The 18729-nt window shown below is 39.1% G+C and overlaps 1 protein-coding gene across 1 annotated transcript; it reads right to left on the bottom strand.

Moving 5' to 3' along the window:
* Positions 1-14384: 14384 nt before the first annotated feature.
* Positions 14385-17445, bottom strand: LOC124020928 (ras-related C3 botulinum toxin substrate 1-like; the record flags this gene model as incomplete). Its single annotated transcript, XM_046336240.1, has 3 exons — positions 17257-17445; positions 14955-15026; positions 14385-14709 (listed from the first exon to the last, which is right to left on the bottom strand). Coding segments are annotated over exons 1-3 (432 nt in total), but the record flags the coding sequence as incomplete, so codon positions are not given.
* Positions 17446-18729: the final 1284 nt, after the last annotated feature.

Raw genomic sequence — 18729 nt, 5'->3', positions numbered from 1 at the left:
ATTACCCTGGTCTACCATCTACTGTCATTATATTACCCTGGTCTACCATCTACTGTCATTATATTACACCCGGTCTACCATCTACAGTCAATATATTACCCTGGTCTACCATCTACTGTCAATATATTACCCTGGTCTACCATCTACTGTCATTATATTAACCTGGTCTACCATCTACTGTCATTATATTCCCCTGGTCTACAATCTACTGTCAATATATTACCCTGTTCTACTTTCTACTGTCCTTATATTAACCTGGTCTACCATCTACTGTCACTATATTACCCTGGTCTACCATCTACTGTACTTATATTAACCTGGTCTACCATCTACTGTCATTATATTTCCCTGGTCTACCATCTACTGTCAATCTGTTAACCTGGTTTACCATCTACTGTCCTTATATTAACCTGGTCTACCATCTACTGTCCTTATATTAACCTGGTCTACCATCTACTGTCCTTATATTAACCTGGTCTACCATCTACTGTCCTTATATTAACCTGGTCTACCATCTACTGTCCTTATATTAACCTGGTCTACCATCTACTGTCCTTATATTAACCTGGTCTACAATCTACTGTCATTATATTACCCTTGTCTACCATCTACTGTCATTATATTACACCCGGTCTACCATCTACAGTCAATATATTACCCTGGTCTACCATCTACTGTCATTATATTACCCTGGTCTACCATCTACTGTCATTATATTACCCTGGTCTACCATCTACTGTCATTATATTACCCTGGTCTACCATCTACTGTCATTATATTTCCCTGGTCTACCATCTACTGTCAATCTATTAACCTGGTCTACCATCTACTGTCCTTATATTAACCTGGTCTACCATCTACTGTCCTTATATTAACCTGGTCTACCATCTACTGTCCTTATATTAACCTGGTCTACCATCTACTGTCATTATATTACCCTGGTCTCCCTTCTACTGTCATTATATTACCCTAGTCTACCATCTACTGTCATTATATTACCCTGGTCTACCCTCTACTGTCATTATATTACCCTGGTCTACCATCTACTGTCATTATATTACCCTGGTCTACCATCTACTGTCATTATATTACACCCGGTCTACCATCTACAGTCAATATATTACCCTGGTCTACCATCTACTGTCAATATATTACCCTGGTCTACCATCTACTGTCATTATATTAACCTGGTCTACCATCTACTGTCATTATATTCCCCTGGTCTACAATCTACTGTCAATATATTACCCTGTTCTACTTTCTACTGTCCTTATATTAACCTGGTCTACCATCTACTGTCACTATATTACCCTGGTCTACCATCTACTGTCATTATATTACCCTGGTCTCCCCTCTACTGTCATTATATTACCCTAGTCTACCATCTACTGTCATTATATTACCCTGGTCTACCATCTACTGTCATTATATTACCCTGGTCTACCATCTACTGTCATTATATTACCCTGGTCTCTACTGTCATTATATTACCCTGGTCTACCCTCTACTGTCATATTACCCTGGTCTACCATCTACTGTCATTATATTACCCTGGTCTACCATATACTGTCATTATATTACCCTGGTCTTCCATCTACTGTCATTATATTACCCTGGTCTACCATCTACTGTCATTATATTACCCTGGTCTCTACTGTCATCATATTACCCTGGTCTACCATCTACTGTCATTATATTACACTGGTCTACCCTCTACTGTCATTATATTACCCTGGTCTACCCTCTACTTTCATTATATTACCCTGGTCTACCATCTACTGTCATTATATTACCCTGGTCTACCATCTACTGTCATTATATTACCCTGGTCTACCATCTACTGTCATTATATTTCCCTGGTCTACCATCTACTGTCAATCTATTAACCTGGTCTACCATCTACTGTCCTTATATTAACCTGGTCTACCATCTACTGTCCTTATATTAACCTGGTCTACCATCTACTGTCAATCTATTAACCTGGTCTACCATCTACTGTCCTTATATTAACCTGGTCTACCATCTACTGTCCTTATATTAACCTGGTCTATCATCTACTCTCCTTATATTAACCTGGTCTATCATCTACTCTCCTTATATTAAGCTGGTCTACCATCTACTGTCCTTATATTAACCTGGTCTACCATCTACTGTCATTATATTACCCTGGTCTCCCTGCTACTGTCATTATATTACCCTAGTCTACCATCAACTGTCATTATATTACCCTAGTCTACGATCTACTGTCATTATATTACCCTGGTCTACCATCTACTGTCATTATATTACCCTGGTCTACCATCTACTGTCATTATATTACCCCGGTCTACCATCTACTGTCAATATATTACCCCGGTCTACCATCTACTGTCAATATATTACCCTGGTCTACCATCTACTGCATTGTATTACCCTGGTCTATCATCTACTGTCATTATATTACCCTGGTCTACCATCTACTGTCATTATATTACCCTGGTCTACCTTCTACTGTCATTATCTTAACCTGGTCTACCATCTACTGTACTTATATTAACCTCGTCTACCATCTACTGTCATTATATTACCCTGGTCTACCATCTACTGTCATTATATTACCCTAGTCTACCATCTACTGTCATTATATTACCCTAGTCTACCATCTACTGTCATTATATTACCCTGGTCTACCATCTACTGTCATTATATTACCCTGGTCTACCATCTACTGTCATTATATTACCCCGGTCTACCATCTACAGTCAGTATATTACCCTGGTCTACCATCTACTGTCAACATATTACCCTGGTCTACCATCTACTGTCAACATATTACCCTGGTCTATCATCTACTGTCATTTTATTACCCTGGTCTATCATCTACTGTCATTATATTACCCTGGTCTACCATCTACTGCATTGTATTACCCTGGTCTATCATCTACTGTCATTATATTACCCTGGTCTACCATCTACTGTCATTATATTACCCTGGTCTACCTTCTACTGTCATTATCTTAACCTGGTCTACCATCTACTGTCATTATCTTAACCTGGTCTACCATCTACTGTCATTATATTACCCTGGTCTACCATCTACTGTCATTATATTACCCTGGTCTACCATCTACTGTCATTATATTACCCTGGTCTACCATCTACTGTCATTATATTACCCTGGTCTACCATCTACTGTCATTATATTACCCTGGTCTACCATCTACTGTCATTATATTACCCTGGTCTACCTTCTACTGTCATTATCTTAACCTGGTCTACCATCTACTGTACTTATATTAACCTGGTCTACCATCTACTGTCATTATATTACCCTGGTCTACCATCTACTGTCATTATATTACCCTGGTCTACCATCTACTGTCATTATATTACCCTAGTCTACGATCTACTGTCATTATATTACCCTAGTCTACGATCTACTGTCATTATATTACCCTAGTCTACCATCTACTGTCATTATATTACCCTGGTCTACCATCTACTGCATTGTATTACCCTGGTCTACCATCTACTGTCATTATATTTCCCTGGTCTACCATCTACTGTCAATCTATTAACCTGGTCTACCATCTACTGTCCTTATATTAACCTGGTCTACCATCTACTGTCCTTATATTAACCTGGTCTACCATCTACTGTCAATCTATTAACCTGGTCTACCATCTACTGTCCTTATATTAACCTGGTCTACCATCTACTGTCATTATATTACCCTGGTCTACCATCTACTGTCATTATATTACCCTGGTCTACCTTCTACTGTCATTATCTTAACCTGGTCTACCATCTACTGTACTTATATTAACCTGGTCTACCATCTACTGTCATTATATTAACCTGGTCTACCATCTACTGTCCTTATATTAACCTGGTCTACCATCTACTGTCCTTATATTAACCTGGTCTACCATCTACTGTCATTATATTACCCTGGTCTCCTTCTACTGTCATTATATTAACCTGGTCTACCATCTACTGTCATTATATTACCCTGGTCTACCATCTACTGTCATTATATTACCCTGGTCTACCATCTACTGTCATTATATTACCCTGGTCTACCTTCTACTGTCATTATCTTAACCTGGTCTACCATCTACTGTACTTATATTAACCTCGTCTACCATCTACTGTCATTATATTACCCTGGTCTACCATCTACTGTCATTATATTACCCTGGTCTACCATCTACTGTCATTATATTACCCTGGTCTACGATCTACTGTCATTATATTACCCTAGTCTACGATCTACTGTCATTATATTACCCTAGTCTACCATCTACTGTCATTATATTACCTGGTCTACCATCTACTGCATTGTATTACCCTGGTCTACCATCTACTGTCATTATATTTCCCTGGTCTACCATCTACTGTCAATCTATTAACCTGGTCTACCATCTACTGTCCTTATATTAACCTGGTCTACCATCTACTGTCCTTATATTAACCTGGTCTACCATCTACTGTCAATCTATTAACCTGGTCTACCATCTACTGTCATTATATTACCCTGGTCTACCATCTACTGTCATTATATTACCCTGGTCTACCATCTACTGTCATTATATTACCCTAGTCTACGATCTACTGTCATTATATTACCCTAGTCTACGATCTACTGTCATTATATTACCCTAGTCTACCATCTACTGTCATTATATTACCCTGGTCTACCATCTACTGCATTGTATTACCCTGGTCTACCATCTACTGTCATTATATTTCCCTGGTCTACCATCTACTGTCAATCTATTAACCTGGTCTACCATCTACTGTCAATCTATTAACCTGGTCTACCATCTACTGTCCTTATATTAACCTGGTCTACCATCTACTGTCAATCTATTAACCTGGTCTACCATCTACTGTCCTTATATTAACCTGGTCTACCATCTACTGTCATTATATTACCCTGGTCTACCATCTACTGTCATTATATTACCCTGGTCTACCTTCTACTGTCATTATCTTAACCTGGTCTACCATCTACTGTACTTATATTAACCTGGTCTACCATCTACTGTCATTATATTAACCTGGTCTACCATCTACTGTCCTTATATTAACCTGGTCTACCATCTACTGTCCTTATATTAACCTGGTCTACCATCTACTGTCATTATATTACCCTGGTCTCCTTCTACTGTCATTATATTAACCTGGTCTACCATCTACTGTCCTTATATTAACCTGGTCTACAATCTACTGTCCTTATATTAACCTGGTCTAACATCTACTGTCCTTATATTAACCTGGTCTAACATCTACTGTCCTTATATTAACCTGGTCTACCATCTACTGTCATTATATTACCCTGGTCTACCATCTACTGTCATTATATTACACCCGGTCTACCATCTACAGTCAATATATTACCCTGGTCTACCATCTACTGTCAATCTATTAACCTGGTCTACCATCTACTGTCCTTATATTAATCTTGTCTACCATCTACTGTCATTATATTACCCTGGTCTACCATCTACTGTCATTATATTACCCTGGTCTACCATCTACTGTCATTATATTACCCCGGTCTACCATCTACAGTCAGTATATTACCCTGGTCTACCATCTACTGTCAACATATTACCCTGGTCTACCATCTACTGCATTTTATTACCCTGGTCTACCATCTACTGTCCTTATATTAACCTGGTCTACCATCTACTGTCCTTATATTAACCTGGTCTACCATCTACTGTCCTTATATTAACCTGGTCTACCATCTACTGTCATTATATTACCCTGGTCTACCCTCTACTTTCATTATATTACCCTGGTCTACCATCTACTGTCATTATATTACCCTGGTCTATCATCTACTGTCATTATATTACCCTGGTCTACCATCTACTGTCCTTATATTAACCTGGTCTACCATCTACTGTCCTTATATTAACCTGGTCTACCATCTACTGTCCTTATATTAACCTGGTCTACCCTCTACTGTCATTATATTACCCTGGTCTACCCTCTACTTTCATTATATTACCCTGGTCTACCATCTACTGTCATTATATTACCCTGGTCTACCATCTACTGTCATTATATTACCCTGGTCTACCATCTACTGTCATTATATTACCCCGGTCTACCATCTACTGTCATTATATTACCCTGGTCTACCATCTACAGTCAATATATTACCCCGGTCTACCATCTACTGTCAATCTATTAACCTGGTCTACCATCTACTGTCCTTATATTAACCTGGTCTACCATCTACTGTCCTTATATTAACCTGGTCTATCATCTACTCTCCTTATATTAAGCTGGTCTACCATCTACTGTCCTTATATTAACCTGGTCTACCATCTACTGTCATTATATTACCCTGGTCTACCATCTACTGTCAACATATTACCCTGGTCTACCATCTACTGCATTTTATTACCCTGGTCTATCATCTACTGTCATTATATTACCCTGGTCTACCATCTACTGTCCTTATATTAACCTGGTCTACCATCTACTGTCCTTATATTAACCTGGTCTACCATCTACTGTCCTTATATTAACCTGGTCTACCATCTACTGTCATTATATTACCCTGGTCTACCCTCTACTTTCATTATATTACCCTGGTCTACCATCTACTGTCATTATATTACCCTGGTCTACCATCTACTGTCATTATATTACCCTGGTCTACCATCTACTGTCATTATATTTCCCTGGTCTACCATCTACTGTCAATCTATTAACCTGGTCTACCATCTACTGTCATTATATTACCCCGGTCTACCATCTACTGTCATTATATTACCCCGGTCTACCATCTACAGTCAATATATTACCCCGGTCTACCATCTACTGTCAATATATTACCCTGGTCTACCATCTACTGCATTGTATTACCCTGGTCTATCATCTACTGTCATTATATTACCCTGGTCTACCATCTACTGTCATTATATTACCCTGGTCTACCTTCTACTGTCATTATCTTAACCTGGTCTACCATCTACTGTCATTATATTACCCTGGTCTACCATCTACTGTCCTTATATTAACCTGGTCTACCATCTACTGTCCTTATATTAACCTGGTCTACCATCTACTGTCATTATATTACCCTGGTCTACCATCTACTGTCATTATATTACACCCGGTCTACCATCTACAGTCAATATATTACCCTGGTCTACCATCTACTGTCATTATATTACCCTGGTCTACCATCTACTGTCATTATATTACCCTGGTCTACCATCTACTGTTATTATATTTCCCTGGTCTACCATCTACTGTCAATCTATTAACCTGGTCTACCATCTACTGTCCTTATATTAACCTGGTCTACCATCTACTGTCCTTATATTAACCTGGTCTACCATCTACTGTCCTTATATTAACCTGGTCTACCATCTACTGTCATTATATTACCCTGGTCTCCCTTCTACTGTCATTATATTACCCTAGTCTACCATCAACTGTCATTATATTACCTAGTCTACGATCTACTGTCATTATATTACCCTGGTCTACCATCTACTGTCATTATATTACCCCGGTCTACCATCTACAGTCAATATATTACCCTGGTCTACCATCTACTGTCAATATATTACCCTGGTCTACCATCTACTGCATTGTATTACCCTGGTATATCATCTACTGTCATTATATTACCCTGGTCTACCATCTACTGTCATTATATTACCCTGGTCTACCTTCTACTGTCATTATCTTAACCTGGTCTACCATCTACTGTACTTATATTAACCTCGTCTACCATCTACTGTCATTATATTACCCTGGTCTACCATCTACTGTCATTATATTACCCTTGTCTACCATCTACTGTCATTATATTACCTAGTCTACGATCTACTGTCATTATATTACCCTGGTCTACCATCTACTGTCATTATATTACCCTGGTCTACCATCTACTGTCATTATATTACCCCGGTCTACCATCTACAGTCAATATATTACCCTGGTCTACCATCCACTGTCAATATATTACCCTGGTCTACCATCTACTGCATTTTATTACCCTGGTCTATCATCTACTGTCATTATATTACCCTGGTCTACCATCTACTGTCATTATATTACACCCGGTCTACCATCTACAGTCAATATATTACCCTGGTCTACCATCTACTGTCAGTATATTACCCTGGTCTACCATCTACTGTCATTATATTACCCTGGTCTACCATCTACTGTCATTATATTAACCTGGTCTACAATCTACTGTCAATATATTACCCTGTTCTACTTTCTACTGTCCTTATATTAACCTGGTCTACCATCTACTGTCACTATATTACCCTGGTCTACCATCTACTGTCATTATATTACCCTGGTCTCCCCTCTACTGTCATTATATTACCCTAGTCTACCATCTACTGTCATTATATTAACCTGGTCTAACATCTACTGTCCTTATATTAACCTGGTCTACCATCTACTGTCCTTATATTAACCTGGTCTACCATCTACTGTCATTATATTACCCTGGTCTACCATCTACTGTCATTATATTACACCCGGTCTACCATCTACAGTCAATATATTACCCTGGTCTACCATCTACTGTCAATCTATTAACCTGGTCTACCATCTACTGTCCTTATATTAATCTTGTCTACCATCTACTGTCATTATATTACCCTGGTCTACCATCTACTGTCATTATATTACCCTGGTCTACCATCTACTGTCATTATATTACCCCGGTCTACCATCTACAGTCAGTATATTACCCTGGTCTACCATCTACTGTCAACATATTACCCTGGTCTACCATCTACTGCATTTTATTACCCTGGTCTATCATCTACTGTCATTATATTACCCTGGTCTACCATCTACTGTCCTTATATTAACCTGGTCTACCATCTACTGTCCTTATATTAACCTGGTCTACCATCTACTGTCCTTATATTAACCTGGTCTACCATCTACTGTCATTATATTACCCTGGTCTACCCTCTACTTTCATTATATTACCCTGGTCTACCATCTACTGTCATTATATTACCCTGGTCTATCATCTACTGTCATTATATTACCCTGGTCTACCATCTACTGTCCTTATATTAACCTGGTCTACCATCTACTGTCCTTATATTAACCTGGTCTACCATCTACTGTCCTTATATTAACCTGGTCTACCCTCTACTGTCATTATATTACCCTGGTCTACCCTCTACTTTCATTATATTACCCTGGTCTACCATCTACTGTCATTATATTACCCTGGTCTACCATCTACTGTCATTATATTACCCTGGTCTACCATCTACTGTCATTATATTACCCGGTCTACCATCTACTGTCATTATATTACCCCGGTCTACCATCTACAGTCAATATATTACCCCGGTCTACCATCTACTGTCAATCTATTAACCTGGTCTACCATCTACTGTCCTTATATTAACCTGGTCTACCATCTACTGTCCTTATATTAACCTGGTCTATCATCTACTGTCCTTATATTAACCTGGTCTATCATCTACTGTCCTTATATTAAGCTGGTCTACCATCTACTGTCCTTATATTAACCTGGTCTACCATCTACTGTCATTATATTACCCTGGTCTACCATCTACTGTCAACATATTACCCTGGTCTACCATCTACTGCATTTTATTACCCTGGTCTATCATCTACTGTCATTATATTACCCTGGTCTACCATCTACTGTCCTTATATTAACCTGGTCTACCATCTACTGTCCTTATATTAACCTGGTCTACCATCTACTGTCCTTATATTAACCTGGTCTACCATCTACTGTCATTATATTACCCTGGTCTACCCTCTACTTTCATTATATTACCCTGGTCTACCATCTACTGTCATTATATTACCCTGGTCTACCATCTACTGTCATTATATTACCCTGGTCTACCATCTACTGTCATTATATTTCCCTGGTCTACCATCTACTGTCAATCTATTAACCCGGTCTACCATCTACTGTCATTATATTACCCCGGTCTACCATCTACTGTCATTATATTACCCCGGTCTACCATCTACTGTCAATATATTACCCCGGTCTACCATCTACTGTCAATATATTACCCTGGTCTACCATCTACTGCATTGTATTACCCTGGTCTATCATCTACTGTCATTATATTACCCTGGTCTACCATCTACTGTCATTATATTACCCTGGTCTACCTTCTACTGTCATTATCTTAACCTGGTCTACCATCTACTGTCATTATATTACCCTGGTCTACCTTCTACTGTCATTATCTTAACCTGGTCTACCATCTACTGTACTTATATTAACCTCGTCTACCATCAACTGTCATTATATTACCCTGGTCTACCATCTACTGTCATTATATTACCCTGGTCTACCTTCTACTGTCATTATCTTAACCTGGTCTACCATCTACTGTCCTTATATTAACCTGGTCTACCATCTACTGTCCTTATATTAACCTGGTCTACCATCTACTGTCCTTATATTAACCTGGTCTACCATCTACTGTCATTATATTACCCTGGTCTACCATCTACTGTCATTATATTACACCCGGTCTACCATCTACAGTCAATATATTACCCTGGTCTACCATCTACTGTCATTATATTACCCTGGTCTACCATCTACTGTCATTATATTACCCTGGTCTACCATCTACTGTCATTATATTTCCTGGTCTACCATCTACTGTCAATCTATTAACCTGGTCTACCATCTACTGTCCTTATATTACCCTGGTCTACCATCTACTGTCCTTATATTAACCTGGTCTACCATCTACTGTCCTTATATTAACCTGGTCTACCATCTACTGTCATTATATTACCCTGGTCTCCCTTCTACTGTCATTATATTACCCTAGTCTACCATCAACTGTCATTATATTACCCTAGTCTACGATCTACTGTCATTATATTACCTGGTCTACCATCTACTGTCATTATATTACCCTGGTCTACCATCTACTGTCATTATATTACCCCGGTCTACCATCTACAGTCAATATATTACCCTGGTCTACCATCTACTGTCAATATATTACCCTGGTCTACCATCTACTGCATTGTATTACCCTGGTATATCATCTACTGTCATTATATTACCCTGGTCTACCATCTACTGTCATTATATTACCCTGGTCTACCATCTACTGTCATTATATTACCCTGGTCTACCTTCTACTGTCATTATCTTAACCTGGTCTACCATCTACTGTACTTATATTAACCTCATCTACCATCTACTGTCATTATATTACCCTGGTCTACCATCTACTGTCATTATATTACCCTTGTCTACCATCTACTGTCATTATATTACCCTAGTCTACGATCTACTGTCATTATATTACCCTGGTCTACCATCTACTGTCATTATATTACCCTGGTCTACCATCTACTGTCATTATATTACCCCGGTCTACCATCTACAGTCAATATATTACCCTGGTCTACCATCTACTGTCAATATATTACCCTGGTCTACCATCTACTGCATTGTATTACCCTGGTATATCATCTACTGTCATTATATTACCCTGGTCTACCATCTACTGTCATTATATTACCTGGTCTACCTTCTACTGTCATTATCTTAACCTGGTCTACCATCTACTGTACTTATATTAACCTCGTCTACCATCTACTGTCATTATATTACCCTGGTCTACCATCTACTGTCATTATATTACCCTTGTCTACCATCTACTGTCATTATATTACCTAGTCTACGATCTACTGTCATTATATTACCCTGGTCTACCATCTACTGTCATTATATTACCCTGGTCTACCATCTACTGTCATTATATTACCCCGGTCTACCATCTACAGTCAATATATTACCCTGGTCTACCATCCACTGTCAATATATTACCCTGGTCTACCATCTACTGCATTTTATTACCCTGGTCTATCATCTACTGTCATTATATTACCCTGGTCTACCATCTACTGTCATTATATTACACCCGGTCTACCATCTACAGTCAATATATTACCCTGGTCTACCATCTACTGTCAGTATATTACCCTGGTCTACCATCTACTGTCATTATATTAACCTGGTCTACCATCTACTGTCATTATATTACCTGGTCTACAATCTACTGTCAATATATTACCCTGTTCTACTTTCTACTGTCCTTATATTAACCTGGTCTACCATCTACTGTCACTATATTACCCTGGTCTCCCTTCTACTGTCATTATATTACCCTAGTCTACCATCAACTGTCATTATATTACCCTAGTCTACGATCTACTGTCATTATATTACCCTGGTCTACCATCTACTGTCATTATATTGCCCTGGTCTACCATCTACTGTCATTATATTACCCTGTCTACCATCTACAGTCAATATATTACCCTGGTCTACCATCTACTGTCAATATATTACCTGGTCTACCATCTACTGCATTGTATTACCCTGGTATATCATCTACTGTCATTATATTACCCTGGTCTACCATCTACTGTCATTATATTACCCTGGTCTACCATCTACTGTCATTATATTACCCTGGTCTACCTTCTACTGTCATTATCTTAACCTGGTCTACCATCTACTGTACTTATATTAACCTCGTCTACCATCTACTGTCATTATATTACCCTGGTCTACCATCTACTGTCATTATATTACCCTTGTCTACCATCTACTGTCATTATATTACCCTAGTGCAGTCTAGAGTTTTATACTCACTTGAAAACAAGAAAATTATTAATTACATTGTCGTAGCCTAGGTTGGATACATTTCTAGTCCCTAAAAAAACAGAATCCATAGAGTAGCTTTTCGAGCTGCGTGCCTGGGGACTGGGAGCTTAGCCTCGGGACCGCACAGTGTAGGCTACCTATGATTTCCATTTCTGATAACTATGTTTTCTTTCACTGCGTAAATTGACTGGATATATTCACTGCAGTATGAAGCCTAACATTGAGCTGATTAATTAAGGGCTTCTAACTTAGGCTATTAGTAAAGAAAATAGTATATTGGAAGAGATGCACACTTGCTCGCTGAATGTAAAATAAGCTACAGCATTAAGAACACACAGGGTGTGGGAAAGGAAAAGCCCATATTTTCCTTGTAGGCCCATCTTAACACCGATAGGCTACATCCTGCCAAAATACACCATATGAGTCACCTGCTAATGTACCTTTCTAGCCATTCTAAATTGTCGAGAATTGGATCCGTTGGGGTACAATGGTTGCATAATCAGGCCTAGGGTTGCATAATCAGGCCTAGGCTGTATGCAGTTATTTCCAAGCATGAAACAAAACAGGACGTTTGAGCGTTTATTCAAACTAGCCTATATCACTGTAGTTTACAGCCTTATAGACAATTGTGTACTGACATGGTAACAAAAATGAATTCCTCATTGCACTGTTTTAGCACAGGTAGAATAATTGTCTTGTCTAAAAATGTAGCCCTAATCAATAGTGGAGCTTTGCATTCATGGGGAACAGAGCGTAGCCTGGAGGAACTCACAGATCTGACATTTCATAATCTGTTAACTTATTTTTCTTGCACTTTGACTGGTTATTATTTAGCCTACAGCCCTAATATTTAGCTAATATCTAGCTTCTTACTTCAGCTACACATCAGACATCACTAGCCTCTCTTTCCAGCTGTTTAGGCTATAGGCTATGCAAGCCTCTCCACGATAGCCATTCCTCAGCTCGTAAAATTCCAGGAAAAAAGCTATAGAATATTTATCTTGATATTTTTTTATACTAGGCTTAACAGCCTATAACATTAAATTGCTGAACGTAAAACAGGCCTACAGTTGAGGTGAGAAAGCACGTTGGAGTGATCACATTCGGCCAGTTATGATAACATTGTTACACTGACGCATGCAAATAGTTGCATGGGACAGACAGATGAGCACAGTGAAAAGACAACCGAAAGGAATTGACAACCATTAGAAAATCATAAATCACTTGCAAACTACTTGAGGAACATGCCAATGACATACTGTAAAAAATATGTAGGCTCAACAGCGTTTGTTGATGAATTGCTACATTTCAAATATGAGTTAATATATTATTTTTTATTAGGCCTACATGTACATTGAGGTATTATTTGCAGAACACACCCTGAAATTACTGAACGGTCGAGTTACCATTTTTTAATAGGCAGCACGATGTGTTGATCAGTTCATTGACATCTGTAGGACTGTAGAACGATAAACCTTCCCCTAGTGTGGATGCTCACCAACGTTTTAGTTATCTAGCCTATAGTTTAGCGTTATTGGCTTTGTGGATGGCCCTTAACTCTGACACAACTAACGTTATCACAACAGTACAACTAGTAGATCTAGCTAACGTTAGCGAACTTTGAGGAAATAAATACAAAATTAAACTTGTTTACTTTACTTTTATGCTCTATGAATTGACTCAAATAATTTACCGCACCAAGTTTGCAACCGGTGAACTGGCACACTGCAGTAAGGAAGTAAAGAGAAAGTCGAATCCCATCACATCCGTTGTTTGGCTGTACCCATAGAAACGTCTGAAAATGTGTTTGATACTTTGAGACGCAGTAAAGTCGCTTGACTGTCTTCATTGCTGACACTAGTGACCTAGAGGACACAGTACATTTATCCTGTTGTTTTACCGTCTGTGGATAGGACAGTGGTCTGAGTCTGTCGTAGTCTTCCTGTCCTGCTGTATCCCATAGACCCAGATTCACTGGTTTCCCATCTACCATCACATTGGCAGAGTAGTTGTCAAAGCTAGAAAGAGATACACCACATTGACATCAATGGATATGATCAGCACACCACCAAGAAATAAAGGCAACGAGTTCATTTCAATGATTCGACAGGCCAAATATAGAATTTCCTGATCATCAGGAGAAAACCCCCCACATCTGACTATAAAATATAACAGTTCTGAATGTTAATGTTGGCATTCTACGTTTCTCGTGTGGGGCACCTGCTACGATGAGGGAGTGGGGGGATAGAGTGAGTGTACTTACACTGTGGGGATGTATTCCCCGGGGAACGCGTTGGTGGTGTAGCTGATGAGCAGGCATGTTTTACCCACAGCTCTGGAGGAGAGAAGCATAAAGAGATGGAGGAATGAAGAGGATAAATAAGCGACCTGGCTTCAGTTTTGTTTTTGTCAATTTCAAAACTGAAAGGAGAACTTGAAATGGGGTGTAACTGGCAAACTTAAGACAATGAGTTAAACTGAAAAATGTCTGTAGAATGACACATTTGAGTCCCAATCACAATGTCCTAAATAAGATTGGATGGTGTAGCTCAGTAAGAACATGCAGCAGACATTTAGGTTGGGTTGCACCATCATGGATACTGTTAAACTGGGTTAAAATCAAGGTTTATCTATAAATCTTGTTGCACCAAACTTGAAACCTAGTTCTAAATTACTCCCTATTTCCCCACAATTTTGTGTTATCCAATTGGCTGTTACAGTCTTGTCTCCTCACTAAAACTCCCGTATGGACTCGGGATATGCGAAGGCAGAGAGCCGCGCATCCTCCGAAACAACCCAACAAAGCCGCACTGCTTCTTGACACAATGCCCACTTAACCCGGAAGTCAGCCGCACCTGTGTGTCGAGGGAAACAGTAACACCTGGCGGCCGTGTCAGCGTGCCCGGCCTGCCACAGTAGCCGCTAGTGCACGATGGGACAAGGACATCCCTGGTGGACAAACCCTCCCCTAACCCGGACGACACTGGGCTAATTGTGCGCCGCCCCATGGGGCTCCGGGTCGCGGCCGGCTGGCAAAAGAACTTGGACTCGAACCCAGAATCTCTAATGGCACAGCGATGCAGTACCGTGAGACCACTGCACCACTCAGTAGGCTTAAATTAATCCTAGTTAAATGTAATCTTTCTTATAAACAAAATTCAAATGTAATCGTGTTGCTCCACTGTTTTAAAGTCAAATGTTAAAGTGGGTTAGGATTAAATCTAAACTGCCACTGGAGGATGTTTAAATTTATCATGTCAGTGTATGTGCTGTGTTTTCAGTGCGATTAACAATTTCAGCTCCTGCGGCTTATGTTTGTAAAACTCAACTAGCCAGGTAACATTAGCTAATTTCACAAAATTCAAAAATCTCCAAAACTCACTTTGCCATCTATCTAGCAAACTAGCAATGACCAGTGCTGGTTTATTTCCATATGAATAAAATTAGAACATATTGCTATGTTGAATGTATTATGACACGTGTCACTAATCATAGTTTAGTTATTTAATTAAGTGGTCCTTCTGTAGCTCAGTTGGTAGAGCATGGCGCTTGTAACGCCAGGGTAGTGGGTTCGATCCCCGGGACCACCCATACGTAGAATGTATGCACAAATGACTATAAGTCGCTTTGGATAAAAGCTGCCTGCTAAATGGCATATATATTATTATTATATTGATAATGCCCAAGAAGCCGGTGTTTGGAGGATATATTGGCAAACCGTGCAAATGACAGATGTACAACTCACATATGTACTACGTACATTTGGTCAGGTCTCCCAAAAAGTTAGTTGCGGTATGTAACCTTTTGGGCGATCTGACCAAATGTACATAGATGTGAGTATGTCATTCTCATTGTAAGCAAGTCTAAAAATATGTTCTGTGTGCACTATTTTTATGCTGCCCATTCTTAAATTACATTTGTCTTTCACTTTGTTTTGTTCACCAGCTTCAACCAGCTGAAAATACAGAATTTCTGTTTATGTAAAATATATATTAACAGCTGTTAATATGGTACAATTATTCTCTACACTATACTTGCTTGTTTTGTCACAAACTGAAATCAGGCAAAGTTGCTAGCTATAAACCTAGATATACAAAATCTAAATTAGGTCTAATTTAAGATTCATTTAAACCATATTTGGGCAACCCACCCTAAAGGATTGCTAGCTTGCTAAGCACAATTTAATAGGCAATGATAATTTGGTAGGTGCGTATTGATACGGATGTGTGAATTTGAAATGTTTTTTTTTGCATATCCCCGTCTGAGAAAATAGTGCATATAGCTGCGTAACCATAAACAGCAAACGAGAATGCTGAACAGTTAGCAGTAGGTAGCAATTACGCTAGCTAAGCTAAATTACACCATGCCACAAGTTTACAGACGAATGTGTTGTTAGCAAGCTGGAAACAGTGACAACAGTTGTCACCAGTTAGCTAGCAAAGTACCAAGCAAACTAAGGGCTACTAGAAACAATTTTGATATTATAATTTATATTCTACATCATAACTTATATTGTAAGACATTTTATAAACATAGCGAACTAGACAAATGTAGGTTAAACTTACCCGTCCCCCACTACAACACACTTGATGGCCTGCATCTGACGCCTCTCTCAGCTAGCTAGCTAAAATTTGAGTTTATCGGTTAGCTGGTAAACCACTCGTTAGTTGCCCCAACGGGAGAAACAAGGTTTGAAGCCTCGATTATAAGGCCCAAGTCACGATAGTTTGGAAATTAGTATAATTCCTTCAAATCAGTGTCCTCAACAATAACTTGGTGGAATTCTAAACTTGTAAAACAAGCAGCCACCACCCAAAAATCTCTGGTGCTGAACTTGAAAAAACGCCCTCAGACAACGGAAGCTGTAACTCCCATTCCATGCAAGTCATTTCCGTTTACTGTAGATTGGATAGAGGAATTTTTAAAGGGCTGTCAAGAGACGCCACCAAGCGGTAAAGTTTAATATTTCTACAGCCACCTTTAGGTCCTTAACGTTAGAGGGCAGTATTTCCTCATCATTTAATATTGTAAAGATTTCAGGGAGGCAGGCATGAGACGAGACAGTCAAGACAAGTCCAGATGCAATACCTTGTGTGTTATGATTACATCACTCCTGGAACTATGTCATTAGTTGTCCTGTGTTTTATCCTAAGAAAAAGGTTGTGTTTATCCACATTTATATAGATGAAAAATTGCATTTTATCTAAATTAACAGATTTAAAGGGAGTTTATCTCCTGCTGACTGTGGATCCATGTTGTAAGACATCTGAGTAAGACAGTATAAAACCAGTTAAGCTGTAATTTTGAGCTCTCTCTCTCTCCCCCCTGTTCCCCCATCCCTCCCTCATTATCCCCTTCTCAACAAAACTATTAAAGTGGCTTGAGTTCATCTTTAATTAATCAGTGTCTTCGTGGTAACTCAAACCCTGTCTTCCCATCCCCATGTACACTGAACAAAAACTAAAATATAAAGGCAATATGCAACAATTTGAAAGATTTTACTGAGTTATCAGTCAATTGAAATAAATTCATTAGGCGACACATTCCCTTCACATAGAATTGATCAGGCTGTTGATTGTGGCCTGTGTAATGTTGTCTCACTCTCTTCAAGGGCTGGATATTGATGGGAACTGGGACACGCTGTCGTGCACATCAATCCAGAGCATCACAAACATGCTCAATGGGTCTCGTGAGTATGCAGAACTGTGGAGGTCCTGGGCTGGCGTGGTTGCACTTGGTCTGCAGTTGTGAGGCTGGTTGGACATACTGCCAAATTCTCTAAAATGAATGAAAATTAAATTATCTGGAAACAGCTCTGGGGGGTATTCCTGCAGTCAGCATATGAATTGTGCACTCCTTCAAAACTTGAAACATCTGTGGTATTGTGCTATGTTACAAAACTTCATATTTTAGAGTGGCCTTTTACTGTCCCCGGCACAAGGTTGTGTGTCTAATGATCATGCTGTTTAATCAGCTTTTGATATGCCACACCTGTCAAGTGGATGTATTATCATGGAAAATGAGAAATACTCACTAAC

This window comes from Oncorhynchus gorbuscha, unplaced genomic scaffold (genome assembly GCF_021184085.1).
Source record: "Oncorhynchus gorbuscha isolate QuinsamMale2020 ecotype Even-year unplaced genomic scaffold, OgorEven_v1.0 Un_scaffold_992, whole genome shotgun sequence".
Lineage (NCBI taxonomy): Eukaryota > Metazoa > Chordata > Actinopteri > Salmoniformes > Salmonidae > Oncorhynchus > Oncorhynchus gorbuscha.
This window is presented reverse-complemented; position numbering and strand designations above follow the sequence as displayed.